Raw genomic sequence first — 15,030 nt, 5'->3', positions numbered from 1 at the left:
CATATTACTCAGCAATTCTACTTCTGGGTATTTATCTGAAGGAAAACAAAAACACTAACTCTAGAAGATGTCTGCATCCCATGTTTATTGCAGCATTATTTATGATATCCAAGACAGAAACAACCTAAGTACCCACTGATAGATAAAGAAAATAGTGTGTGTGTAATAGAATATTACTCAACCAAAAATAGAAGGATATCCTGCAACAACATGAATAACCTTGAGGGCATTATGCTAAGTGAGGTAAGACAGAGATAAACAAATACTGTGCAATTTCACTTGTAGGTGGAAACTAAAAAAAAAAAATCATACAAACAAAATACTCAAACTCTTAGGTTCAGAGAATAGATTGGCAGTTGCTAGGGTAGGGAATGGATAAAATGTGTGCAGGTTTTCAAAAATATACAAACTTCCAATTATAAATAAGTCTCAGGGATGTAATGGTAACTATAGTTATTAATACTGTATTGCATATTTAAAAGTTTCTAAGGCAGTAGATATTGGAAGTTCTCATCACAGGAAAAAGACAATTTCTTAAATAACAACTAAAGACAGAGCCCAGAGTGGTAGCAGACATTGCAACCAACTTTTACCCAAAGGGTATTTGCTGAACCAAATATACCTGAGCTTTGTATTTCAAGGCCTACATAGTTAAGGAAGGTGAAAGACAAAAATGACCAGCCTGTGAGTATAAGTCTAAACATACACTACATAAAACAACAATACATTCATACATGGATCTATTTTATAGCAGTGAAATAAATTGACTGCATGCAACAGCATGGATGAATCTTACAATAGTAGCATGATACTGAAAAAAAAGCAAGTCTCAGAAGACTACATACAATATAACATCCTTTCTAGAACGTTTGAAAACAAAACTACCCAGTAAAATATTCAGACAGATGAATATACATATCCATACATAAATGTATGTCAATTATAAAAATGAAATTCAGGATAAGGAACTAAGGGAAAGATGGAAGGGCACAGGGGTCGATGTAAGTTCCTGGTCACGTTTTAATTCTTGGGTCGAATGGTGGATTTACAAGAGTTCATTATATTATTAAAGTATCAAATAAATGTAAAAGTTAGAGAAAATCACAGCATAAATAGACGAGTTAGGTTAGTTATAAAAATTTAAGGCCAGGGGCGGGGCGCAGTGGCTGGGGTGCCAGTGAGGAACTAGCTGCACTTCCTGCGGAAGTGAGGTAGGAGTTCAGAAGAACATAATGGATGGAGAAGAGAAACCCTATGGTGGCTGGGAAGGAAGGCCCTGATGCCCTGTATGTCAAATTGATGTCTTCAGATGGTCACGGCTTTATTGTAGAGAGACAACATGCATTAACATCAGGAACAATAAAAGCCATGTTGAGTGGCCCAAGTCAGTTTGCTGAGAAGGAAACTAATGAAGTCAATTTTAGACTGATCCCCTCACATGTGCTTTCAGAAGTATGTGTGCACTTTACTACAAGGTTCGTTACACTAACAGCTCCATGGAGATTCCTGAATTCCCAACTGCACCTGAAATTGCATTGGGACTGCCAATGGCTGCAAACTTCCTAGATTGTTAAGTAAAATAAATTAAATCGTTAAAAAATTTCAGAATTATGATTAAGCCAGTTCTGAGCACCTGAGGGCCCAAATAATGTTATACAGAAATGCAAAGGATGAAGAACAGTCAAGACACTTTACCTTATGTTAGACATAGTATAAAATTACAGTAATTAAATGGAGGGGCGGAATGGGGACATCTGTAATGTCAACAATAAAAATAAAGTAAATAATAATAGTAATTAATCAGTGCGGAGTTGTCAGAGGGAACATAAATTGAAAATGGAATAGAATTGAGAACTCAGAAATAGCATAACAGAGATGTAATCACAAGTAACACAATATGACTCCACTTATATAGAGTTTCAAGCAGACAAATGCAAGCACTGTTTTATTTAGGGACACTTGTGTAAGTAGTATAAGTATAAAGAAAAAACAGAAAATTACTACAAAGTTACATCTCGGGGCACCTGGGGGGGTTGCCAGTGAGGCGTTCTGAGCCACTGACCACGTCCTCGGTCTTAACTAGGATGGGAGTCTCATGAGGTTCATTTATCATTCTTTCAAATGTACATATACACGTTTATTTCCACAATTTAAAAATGAGAATGAATTAACTCTACCCAGTACTAGAAAAAATGATGTTTGCAAGCCGATCATCCATTTCTTGAGAAATAAAAGCAGCTTTAAAGAATGCACCAATTTAATTTAAAAGGAAACATCCCACCTTTCCCACAGGTAAAATTGAAGCCAAGAAATTGGAAGTGTTACTTTCTTAAAAAAAAAAAAAAAAAAAAAAAAAAAGTGTTGCTTTTCTGAAAACAACTCTGACTCGAAAAAAATTCTTCCAAAAATTAGTGACACTGGAGTACTTAATGACTTTGAAGGTACTAGACTGAAAAATTAGAGGCATAACACTTTGATTTAATGAGCTTTCAAGTTTGGCTTCTTGACTATTTCTACAGCAGGACAAGGAAGTGTTTTCTTTGTACAAGTGCCAGGGAACTTGTAGCCAGTCGTTATGCAAATAAATAGCACTGCAGCCAAAACAGAGGTGCGGGCACAGTTGACCTGAGCATAACCTGTGCCTCACTGAAAAGGCCAGCGGGACGAGGGGTGGGCTGGGGCAGGAACTGCGAGTCCCACTGGCAGCAATCAGAAAACTAACACGGGAGTGGGAGTCCACATTTTAGAACAGTGAGATAGAAACCTTCATTTTCTTGCTAGGGAAAACTGATATCCAGATAGCTTCATGTATTAACCAAGATCATATTAATCAGGCAAACCCCAAACTTGGTTCCAGTATGCTTGCTTGTCTGTGCATAATTCTGGAGGAAGAAATTGTTTTAACTTCATCTTTGTTGACATTATTACAGATGTCCCCATGTACCCCCCACTCCTTTGCCCATCTGCACCCAGCCCTCGCCCCACCCTCCCTCTGGCCATCGCCACACTGTTGTCTATGTCTCCATGTTATGCGTGTATGTTCTTGGCTAATTCCGGTACCTTCTTTTATCCAGTCCCCTTCTCCACCCACTTCCCCTCTCACAGTTGTCAGTCTGTTTCGTGTATCCATACCTCTGTTTTTATTTTTTCATCAGTTAATTTAGGTCATTAGATTCCACAGATATGTGATACGGTATTTGTCTTTCTCTGACTGTCTCATTTCACTTAGCCTAATACCCTCCAGGTCCATCCATGCTGTCACAAAATGTAAGAGTTCCTTCTTTTTTATGACTTAGGAAGTCGTCCATTGTGTAAATGTACCACAACTTTTTTACCCACTCATCTACTGATGGGCACTGGGGTTGTTTCCAGATCCTGGCTATTGCGAATAATGCAGCTATGAACATAGGGGTGCATATATTCTTTCAAATTGGTGTTTTATTATTAGAACATATTACCAGAAGTGGGATCACTGGGTCAAAAGGCAGTTCAATTTTTAATTTTTTGAGGAAACTCCATAGTGTTTTCCACAGTGGCTGCACCAGTTTGCATTCCCACCAACAGTGCACAAGGGTTCCCTTTCTCCCCATCCTCGCCCATGCTTGTTGATTTATTGATGATAGCCATTCTGACAGAGATGAGGTGATAGCTCATTGTGGTTTTAATTTACATTTCTCTAATGACTACTGATGTTGAACATTTTCTTATGTTTACTGGCCATCTGAATATCCTCTTTGGAGAAGTGTCTATTCAGATCTTTTGCCTATTATTTAATTGGACTGTTTACCTTCCTGGTATTGCGTTGTATAACTTCTTTATATATTTTTGGATATTAACCCCTTATCAGATATATCATTGGCAATTATGTTCTCCCACAGAGTGTGTTCCCTTTTCATTTTCTTGATGGTTTCTTTTGCTGTACAGAAGCCTTTTAGTTTGATATAGTCCCATTTGTTTAAGTTTTCTTTGTTTCCCTCTCCCTAGAAGATATATCAGCAAAAATATGGCTATGAGATACCTGAAATTTTACTGCCTACTTTTTCCTCTAGGGTTTTTATGGTTTTGTAACCTACATTTAAGTCTTTTATCCATCTTGAGTTTATTCTTGTGTATGGTGTAAGTTGGTTGTCTAGTTTCTTTATTTTTTTTGCAATAAGACATTTTTTAGAGAGAAACTTGACTTTATGGTACAATGAGTTAAGAGAGTATGAAAGCCAGAAACCAGCTGCTTCTGAAGACTGAAACTTCTTAACAATTACACAACTTCTGAGTTTTGTCCTCAGAACCTAAGTGCCAATATAGGCACAGTGTATTCCTCTGGGCATAGGTTAGCAGAGCTCTGTGATGGATCCACCAATGGATATATTACACATAGGCTGAAAAAATAGATGCATATTCTCAACAACTGGATCCTTACCTAGAAGTTATCTAAAATGTTGCCAAATCACCATAGCCATTAGTGTGATTTCTAATATTAAAAAGAAAATGTAAAGAACATTAATTCTTTAAGTATTAAAAACCCATAAATTAAAATTTAAACTCATCACCTAAAAACAACTGTTTTCACTTTGCATATTATATGTGTACAATTTTACAAATAGAGACTTCCTAGTTTTCATACTTAATAGGTGCTTAATTTGATATATTCACATCTACTCAGTTGTGCTGAATAAATTAATTTATTTGCTATGAATTTATAACAGGAATTTTAAGAATGACACATCTGAACTGTATTTTCTGGAAATAGTCAAGGAAAATGGTCTGCAAGGTGAAGGAAAATTCGTGATTTTCCACCCAGTGCATTTAGAAGGGATCTGGGGAGGAAGAGATTTGACAAAATTCATCAAGTGAAAAGCCAAACAGGTCAGAGACACTGGGAGATGGAGCAGTCAAAACAAAGGGCAAGAGATGAGCAGAGAAGAGACAAAAACAGGATAGGGACCAATGAGTGGGTCCTGAAAAGAATTTCCTGTTTTAGTGAATACTACTGTGTAAAAAGTCTAAGGTGACTCTTGAAACAATTCAGGCTCCCTCTTCAGGTAATAATCAACCACATGTGTAATTAAAAGCATACTGTATTTTTCTAGAATATTTACTTGAACCATATTTGAAATATAGATAAGTAAAGATGAACAAAGAAATTATATTTGTTATCTTTTTTTAAGTTTATTAACTTAAAGGAAGGGAGACAGAGAGAGAGAAACATCAGTTTGTTGTTCCACTTATTTATGCCTTCATTGGTTGATTCTTATATGCAGCCTGACTGAGGATCAAGCCCATAACCTTGGTGCATCAGAACTATGCTCTTACCAACTGAGCTCCCTGGCCAGGGCCTATCTTGATTACAGAAAACAATTCCTCGTTCTTTTTTTAAAAATTTTTAGTTTTTTTTTCTTTTTTTAGAGTGAAAGGGAGGGAAAAAGAGAGAGAAACATCGATGCACAAGAGAAACATCGACCAGTTGGATCTTGCATGCCCCTAACCAGGGACCTGGCCTACAACCCAGGCATGTGCCCTGGCAAGGAATCAAACCAGTGACCTTTGGGTTTGTGGGACAATGCCCAGCCCACTGAGCCACATCAGCCAGGGCCAATTCCTGGACCTTGACTAGCTGTTCTATGATAAAAGTAAAAGTAGTTTAGAAGAGTCCAAGCAAACTTTTAATCCTGAATAAAATTTAGTTCCTAAAATTCCAGGCATTATTATTAGACCTATGGCAGGAACATACTGTGTAACTACATAGTAGAAAGAACACTGTTTTAGATGATTACATAATCCTCATCATTTTAGAGAGAACCAGCAGAAGGTACTAACAGATTCATTCTTAATTTCAGACCAGGTACTCATCATAAATACCACTTTATTGACACAATAGTTATGGTATATAATTTCTACATTCTATAGACATTAATAATAATAAAAATAACTATGATTATAATAGCGAAAGCTCATTTTCTAGTCCTTGACACTTTTCAAAGATATTCTGCATAGGAATTGTCCTATATCCTCCTATGCAAATTAGTGCCGACCTTGAGGTTAAGTACTATTTTATATGAAAATCTGTATAATCATAATTTTATTCAGACAAGGAAATTTGATATGTCCAACAGCAGAACTATTGGAATAACCAGTGTTTTCAGGCCTTTTCACATTTCTAGAGCTTATGAAAAGAACACTGGATTCAAAACCCATAAAAATTGTATGATGTTGAGAGAGTCACTTTTCAAATGTTCCCACCTGTCACAATAGGAATGGTATGGTAAGGATAAAATGAAATCACATGGAATTTAGCTCCCAGGATAATGCTTTGCCCCTAATAAGATGCTCCACAAACACTTGTGGAATTTGATGCTGACTCACAAGTTGCAACTTGCGCACACATTAGGAAGGACTTTTTAATGTCAAGTTGCAGAAATCCAGTATAAACTGACTTAGAAAGAAATTCATTTGTTCAAGTGCTGGGAGGTTGGAGGGGTGACATTAACATAAGTAATGGCTGGATCCCAAGCCTCTGGTCATCGAGACACTGCCTCTCTGCCGGCTCTGCTTTGGTCTGTTGACTTCATTCTCAAGCAGGCTCTCTTGACAGCTTGTAAGGGCCACAAGCCGCTGCAGGCTGTTACTTCCTGTGGGCTGGGTGGTGATTCACTACGTGATCGTGCTAACAGAAGCCCGGTGATGAGTCTCACTGATTGGGTCTGGCTCATCATCTGACCTGGGGTCAGGCGAGGGGGTGAGCCCTGCCCGACCCACACGGATGACTCCCCAGGGGAGAAGAGAGATTTTTTTATCAGAAGAAGAAATGCTGGACAAGCAAAACAACAGACGCCTTGGGTTCAGAAGTTTTTTAAATGTTTTTCCCACAAATAAGGGCTACGTAGTGGGAATGAAGGGGACCTGAGAGTGAGGAAAATCATAGTTTGGAATGGGACATTCTCCTGTATGTTTATAGATACCGAGACTACCGGGACCCTCCTCACTCACTGGTGCCCTACGGCTACACGCTGCAGTTCTGGCACGTCCTCGCAGCTCGGCTGGCTTTCATCATTGTGTTTGAGGTTAGTTTTCTCAACTGTTCCTTCCTGCCCTTTGAAACAATGAACTAACTAGACATACTGATTAAATATGTTATGATAATATGGTTATGTAGGTCCAGAAGCAGTATAGTAATATTATATAAATATCTTCTTTTTCTGCTCCTAAATGAAAGTCCTTGAATTTTCAAAAATATATTTGAAAGTCCACTGTAGATTGTTCGTGGAGAAGTCTGGAATTACTGGTCCTAAATTTAATATTCTAGGGCCATGGTTCCTAAGCTTTAGGAAAACTGCCTCTTCTTTTTTTTTTTCCATCCATCCGCAGAGATTCTGATATATCCTGTCTGTAGTTTGCTTTTCACAGGCCCTCCAAGGTGATCCTGAGTCAGGTGTTGAAGGAACATAGTTTGGAAAACATTGAACTGGGTATTACAAGTGGCAGTCTCTGGTTGGGTAGCATCATTACCTTACTTATATGTTCAAGCATACAAATAAATATTCATTACCTAAGACTCAAAATAGACTTAAAAAGTATAATTACATAAAAGTATAGTCTACCTAGTAATTGCATGTATTATGTGTCAGTAAAAATGTTACCTATTTTCTTTCAGTCTTTAAGAAAATTGCACCTAAAAATAGTTTGCATTTCTATAACTGTACTCATAAATAGAAATTGCACCTCCTGTCATGTATATTAAAGCCAAATTAACACAAGCCAAGTCTGAATTTTGGCTTGGACTAGAAGCTTCCTATACATATTTGAAACCATTCCATCACTGTTTTTTTTTTTTTTTCCTTCACTCCAGTGAACCAAAAAAAGACAATATTAAGCTGCTTTTCCCTGGGAATTAGATTATCAATGGCTCAGTCCCTCTTTAAAAAACAATTTTAACCCATCACTCTTTTAAAATTTCTCAGAGAAAGTAAAAACAAGGTTGCATTAATTTATTATTTGGCTTATCCACTGGAATGTTCCATTTCTTTTCAACATATTGTAACTGAACTATTTTAAAATACTTAGAAACATACAGAAAATCTTCTTAATTGGCAGGATTGTAAGCCATCCATGAGTCATCAAATTTACCAAGTTTTGAATAAAATTAAGAATACTTACCAGTCCCATTGGAACATGATTTGATCTTTAGTTAAAACTAGGATTGAAAGGGCCTTCAAGGTTGTCATCTGGTACTTTAATGGTCACCATCACATAGATGAACAGAAGTGACAGTGATTCTAGAGTTTTGGTTATTAGTATTACAGGTAAAGAATGTGGGGGAGTTTACTTCCCCAAAAAAGTTTCTTACTGAAATGCTCACTTCTCTAAGCCTATTGATACCTCTTGCAATCCCAATTGGCAGAGTATTTATTGATCTACAAACCATCCTTAAACATTTTCTTACAATTTTCACAATAATATCCATTTCATAGGTGAGCAAATCGAGGCTCAGAGTGACGTACCCTCCAGTAGGTAGACAGCTCTTAAGTAGCAAAAGCTACAGAGCTGGGATTCAAACCTGTTTTCTGATTCCACTGTATATGTCCTTCTGGCTCTCGTTTGCATTCTTTGACCTTCCTTCTCTACCTCCTTTTCTGACTCCTCTCCTCATTCCCGGTTTGGTGCCACCAGACCAAGTTCAGTTCTCACCTGAGATCGGCTTTACTCACACGCACCTCCCCTGACCTCCCCCCACTTTCCAGACACTTCAGGGGCTCTGTGGCCCAGGTTCAAGAGCAGTTCTCGAACCAACTCCCAGAGCTCTTTCCAGCTAAGGATGGATAGGAGACCTGACTCTGTTGCATTCTCCTCTGTGTTTTTAGCACCTCGTGTTTTGTATAAAGCACCTCATTTCATATCTGATCCCAGACCTCCCAAAAGATCTAAGGGATCGAATGAGAAGAGAAAAGTACTTGATTCAGGAGATGATGTATGAAGCAGAACTGGAGCGCCTCCAGAAGGAACGAAAGGAGAGGAAGAAAAATGGCAGAGCACACCACAACGAGTGGCCGTGACCGGGTAGGTGTGAGCTACGCTCCTGGCCCGAAACCTGTCCTCAGTTGGGAGGGGGAGCTTTAACGTCCTGAGTCAAAGCTTGTTATTGTCCTACTGAGAAGGATCAAAATAACTCCTTCGAAGCTTCCCAAACCAGCCTGTTTCCTACTGTAATCGTTAATTTAACTTTTTATTCCCTTTACACACAACACTTGCAACTCTTCTCCGCCTTCATGCCACACTCTGGCCTGTCAAAGTCTTCATGAGTTGGCCTAGGTATTCCCTGAAATCAGCCTCCTCTCTTCTCCTCCAGCCTGCCTATTAGCTTTAGGATCCCGAGGGCAATATGCCCCTTCTTTCTAGTTAAAGTCACCTTTCCATCTCATCCAAGATGACCTTCTCTCTATCACCCATTTATTGCTTCCTCAGGCTGATCCATGTCAAGCCATAGCTGCTACGTTTTCCCCAGACTCATCAGCCCCTTGAGACTCACTCCTTAAAAACTTCTCTGGTTACTGTGTCAGTACCACATATATTGGCATATATTGATCTTTACTGCCGATTTGTGATTTTTCAAATAGTATCCGGCTTCCTCAGCACAATTGTTAGCATCTTTACAAAAGAATCTATGAATGATAATTTTATTCATCTAACTTAGCCCAATGTCAAGCACATGGCGGCCATTTAAATGCACATTCAGTTTGTAAAGTTTGGATGGATTAAGGCTAAAAACATTGTAAGAAAGTTCCATAATGTTCCCATATATCTTATCAAAAAGTTCTTCTGAAACCTTCTCTCTGGCAAGTCAATTACTAGCTGTGTGTCCTTGGACAAGTCACTTAACTTCTCTGGGCCTCAGTTTCCTCAGTGATAGAATGATTAGATGAGCTTTCAGTTTTGATACTTTTGAATCTAATATTGTAGCATTTTGTTTGCCTTCCTTGCTATTCATTTCTCCCTCTCTCTCCCTACTTGTTTGAAGACTGACTTTGAAAACATTTTTCCAAAATTTGGCCTCTAAAAGAAAAATGAGATATATAGGGGGAAAAAGTATGTTTTCCACTTTTCATATAGGTTAAGATGCACCAGATATCTGCAGAGATGTTTGTGGTTAAGTTAGTGAAGTCTTATCGAGCCAGATGTGTGATGAGAGTCCAGGAGGTCATTATATGCTGGATAGGAGAGTGGGCTTGGGGGACCTCACCAAGGCCCGGGCCCACAGGGATAACAGTGGCATATAGACATTGAACACTGGCCCTGCCTCGATCCCCAGGTAGGCCTTGGCTTCCCCAAAGGCAAGAAATGTTTTGCTGCTTAGTTATTTTGTGATTTTCCAGATCTGCCATTTGGTTATGTGTCTTTGGGAAAATTTACTTAATTTTTCTAAGCTGGCTTATTGGGCAGAACTAATATGCAGTTGAAATAGTCACTGTGTGTGAGACACTTACGAAACAATAAAATGCTATAGAATACTAGAAGGGATCTGTATAGTTGCTAAGCGTTGCACTGTAGTCCACTGGATTCGAGACCTGGCCTTTCCATTCTCCATCTGTATGACCTCAAGTGGCTTTGAAGGAGACTGATTTCCACATTTGAAAAAGTAAAGCAGTTGGACTGAACAATAGTTTAAGAGCCTATTCTGCCTTACCCTTCCGGGATTCTGTAATTTCCCCCTGCTCCTGGCTCTCGCACCCTTTCTGATCGCCTCTTCTCCAGCTCTGCCCAGCCTCGGAAGACAAAAGCTGACAGCTAGACAGCGTTGGCCAAGGTGGAAAGCAGGCATTAGTGAAGAGACTGGTCCCAGGAGCTCCAGGGGCGAGAGACTAAGGCACAGCAGTGGCGTTTTCTGCGCCTCAGGGCCTCAGTGGGCTGCAGGGCCAGCGACCAGTTGGGAGTTTGTTCTGGCCTCATCGTCATGTGCTGCTTTCTCCCTAAAAAGGCTGTTTCTAAGTTTTGCTTAAAAGCATAGTGTTTGTCTGTCTGCCTCTACTCCCCTAACAGTTGGCAGGATGTCACCTTGCTTCAGACTGACTCAGTCTGTCCCTCTGTAAAGCAGGCACAGTGATGTTTATACCACCCATGACTCCGTTTGGGGTGACAAATTCTATGAATGCCTTTGACTCATGGTGAGTACAAACCATTGCGCTTGTGTTCCTAAACCAGCGTGTGTACATAGGATTTTAATACCTTCTTTTCTCTTTCCAGGTAATAGCTCATTTCCAGGCCAAGGACCTGAATTCTGTTTACTTCCGGCTGTGCAAAGGCACCTTCAAGTGAATGACTAAAATGCAAGCGCAGTGCATGTCGCAGACATCGGCAGCAGCAGGGGGAGTCCGCACCCTTCAAGGACTGCCGGAGAAATCACGGCGCAGTCTGGCGCACAATTGCTATCTATCCATAGACCATTCCTGACCAAGCAAGCATGCACGTCATGGGCAGTTACATTCTCAAATTTTTAAAACCAAGGGGAACTTGTATACTGGGCCTGTTTTTCAGCCTGTTTGCTACCTTTTTTGCATTCTATCCCATGGGAATTTTACAGACACTGGGCTAAAAAGGGTATTCGGACACCTGGACACACATTCCTAGAATGTCTTCATATGTCCTAATTCATGTCACCCAAACAACACAAACAAGACCCTGTTTACAACTTTTTCTTTTTCTTTTTTAATTTCAGATCTTTCTGAGGAGATTATTATATATGACATATCTATAGCTATGTGTATGGCCATAGATGTATTTCTGTGTGTACATATGTATAGTCATGTATTCTTACATATGTACATACACGTACAGAGATATATAAAGTACATAAAAATTCCTTACTTGTAAATAGCCAAAAGGTACTGACATGAATGACGAATTTTCACATTTAAATAGTCATCAACATGAAGCCATGTTTAATGCTTGTATAATGTGATGCAATAAAATTTAAAATAAATTTATGCACATGAAATATTTTCAGCTGGGTCTTCTGAAATTCTGTTGTATTTCCTTCTCATAGAATAAAAGGAATCATAGCAGAGTGGAATCTTTAAAGAAAGGGCTATCACTCCCAAACACACCTCAGAAATCCCTTTACCCTGCAAGGGGACATTTTTTTCCTTCTAACCCACCTCTTCCATCTTGCTTCTTAGGGTACCGAGCCAGCTAATTAGAAAGAGCTTAGAAAATGCCATTGACGCACTTTGCTGAGGAAATATGACCAATGATACTTATAAGGCTTTTGACTGTCCTGCCTACTAGTACTCTCCGTTAATCCTAGGACAGGAGCTGTCTCCAGGGGGGGAAGGTGTGCTTCTAAGCAATGCCTGTTATTGTCATTACTCCTTTTCCAGTGATTGTAGAACCTGCCCTTGAACCACGTTGTCACCTTCCCTGGACCCAGTGGGGAGAGGACAGTGCTCCCGTTACCACACACATCAAACACTGCCTCGCCGTGGCTCTGGGTTCACCAGAGCTGGCTGATCCTCATCCCTCAGTGGCCTTGGGCAAGCTGGAACTTCAGCCATTTATTTTCATCTTTCTAGTACTCCTCATCTGCCTTTCCTGGGAGTGAGATACCCTAGCAAGGCCTAAACTAAAGAGAGGCACTGTGTTGGAACTAAGGCAATAAGCAATTGACGGAGTTTTCATTTTAATCATTGTTCGAGGAGTCTGTGAAATATTTCACACCAGCCCCAGGGAGAGGAATTTCCAAGGAAAGTCTCAAGAGATGAAGTACAGAAAGAGTTACAAAAAGACAATTTGCTCTACTGCCTTAGCATTGTAACTTCTTTCTGCTTGCTATGCCTGAAGCCCCGCTCCGAGCATCATGGCCCAATAAGTCCTTAAATTTGACACATCTGTAGCTGCTTGCCTACTCCTTGGGGCAAAGACAGTGGTGGGGGCAAGGGGAGGAACTGTGAGCTCCTCCTCGGGTTTGAGATGGGCGGTGACAGTCAGAAATAGGCGGAATTCTGCTTTCGCTATGCCCAGTGCCCCTGGCAATTACAATTCCTGATATGTTTCCAGCCTTCAATTCTTTTCCTTCCTTCCTCCTTTCCTCCTCCTCTCTCCCTCCCTTCCTCTTTCCTCCTTCACACCCACCTGCTCTTTCTTCATTTCTTTTTGGCAGCCCAGTGAAATGCACTTATTCACCCTCCCTGTCTTGGGTACAGGGAACATATGGTGAATATCTTAAGATGTTTATATAGGTTTGTCGGGAAGAAAGGGAAACAAGGTTACAGGGGGAAATTTCTGAGGGACTTTGTAAGAATTCAAGTGTTGGGAATGATGTCACCAAGATGATGACGCAGAAGCAGAAAACAACTATTCATGGACCTCACACCACTGAGCAAATACTAGGACACGGGGGTGAAGCTGACGCACCCACTGCACCACGGAAACCAAACAGACCTCAACAGAAGGCTGAGCAGAGTGGCCACACAGTAACCAGGCTGCCTCTTCCCCAGGCTGGTGCAGTGCCACACGGAGGTCTCCCCTGGGCCCACAGTTCCTCTGGAGGAAGAGAGAGCCCAGTGTGAATATCCAGCTCCCCCAGAACTGCGGGTCACTTCTTAGGAACCCCCCACTTAGGTCTCACTGCACGGGGAAGGCAGGAGAATCCCCAAGACTTGGCCACCAGGTATCTGTGCTGGAGAATGGGGAGGAGCTTGCAACAACCAGCACTCAGATCTCTGGGGACTGAGTTCCCGCCTGCAGAGCCCAAGGAGCAGTCCCAACCAATAGCTTTGCTCATCTGCTGAGCCTGGACCCCTGGGTCAACTTGGCAGGGCGAAAGTCTGCTGCATTTGGATCCTCAAATGATGAGCTTCCCCAGGCCTGGAGCCCGGTCTGTCCCCACCCGGGCACAGGAGCTCTGAGTCATAGCCCCACCCACTGCTGAGTGTGGCTCCTACTCCCTCCCAACCAGATAGTTTAACCAAGAACGCCTGGGAGGCTGCTAGGAGCTGGCCTTCCCCTCCCGTCCAGCAGGGGTGCGAATTCCTTGCCCTACCCCAGACGGAGTGTAGCTCCCAGCCCCTCCCAACCAGAAAGCGCAGCCAGAACTGCTAGAAGCTGTGTAGCCCAGCAACACTCAAGCAGGGAAAACAGCTGGCAGAGCTAACTGTTTGCAGAGCGAAACTAGTGGCTCCGTTCAGCCAAGGGACATGGGGCATGGGTTGTCTTGAGCCAAGACCACAGAGAGCCTGGCCAGGCTGAGAGTCAGTTTGCCTGCTCTGCCTAGGTGGGAAAACACATTTGTAGCTCCACTTACCTGCTAAATACTGCCTCCACCTGCCTGGGAACCTAACCAGAGAACACTGGAAGCTGCCATAGCCCATTCAACAGCCCTGCTTACCCTGGCACCTGGAGAGAGAACACATCGCACTGCTTTTCCCATCTGCAGAGCAAAACCAGTAGCCTTGTCTAGCCAGGGAGTTCACACACAATCTTGCCTAATTTGGTCCCCAAACTATGAGTCACACAGACCCTGGGACCTATCCTATTGTTCCACCTGGACAGAGAAGCTAATTCAAAGCCCTGTCTACCGCTGAGTGTAGTATCCAGCCCTGGCCATCTAGTACACTTGATCCGAGAACCAAGACCACCACTATGGAGCCCCATCCTACACCCTTGCTTGGGCAGGGAACCAAACCAGCAGACCAATCCAGCTCTTCTTAGCAGCACCTCCCCTCAACCCCAGAGCTCAGGGAGTGGCCTCACCCCCAAAGTAGACCCTAACCACAAGCTCCACCCACCCAGGGACATTACCAGCACGCACATCCAAAAACCCAAACTAAACTGTCAAGTCTGGAGAGGGCACCACTTACTCAAATGTGCAGGTACCAACATAAGAAATCCAGGATCATGCAAAATCAGGTACACGTGACCCCACCAAAGGAAACTAATAAAGTTTCAATAACTGACCCCATAGAAACGGAGATCCATGACCTATCAGAAAAGAATGATCCTCTAAAAAAATTCAATGCACTAAGGAGCACACAGTAGAAACCATAA

At 41.4% G+C, this 15,030-nt stretch overlaps 1 protein-coding gene and 1 pseudogene across 1 annotated transcript in view; both read left to right on the top strand.

Moving 5' to 3' along the window:
- Positions 1–11,920, top strand: part of ANO4 (anoctamin 4) — a 323,866-nt gene extending 311,946 nt beyond the window's left edge. The window contains exons 27-29 of the mRNA XM_054574503.1: positions 6,953–7,058; positions 8,856–9,051; positions 11,233–11,920. Coding sequence (XP_054430478.1) covers positions 6,953–7,058; positions 8,856–9,047 — 298 coding nt within the window. The 3' untranslated portion in view covers positions 9,048–9,051; positions 11,233–11,920. The remainder of the gene's footprint in view (positions 1–6,952; positions 7,059–8,855; positions 9,052–11,232) is intronic.
- LOC129071386 (elongin-C-like) lies at positions 1,233–1,610 on the top strand (annotated as a pseudogene).
- Positions 11,921–15,030: the final 3,110 nt, after the last annotated feature.

This window comes from Pteronotus mesoamericanus, unplaced genomic scaffold (assembly GCF_021234165.1).
Source record: "Pteronotus mesoamericanus isolate MK-2021 breed Mesoamerican mustached bat unplaced genomic scaffold, CSHL_Meso_final contig_263, whole genome shotgun sequence".
Taxonomy (NCBI): domain Eukaryota; kingdom Metazoa; phylum Chordata; class Mammalia; order Chiroptera; family Mormoopidae; genus Pteronotus; species Pteronotus mesoamericanus.
The sequence above is the reverse complement of the archived record's forward strand: the minus strand, read 5'-3'. Positions and strand labels throughout refer to the sequence as shown.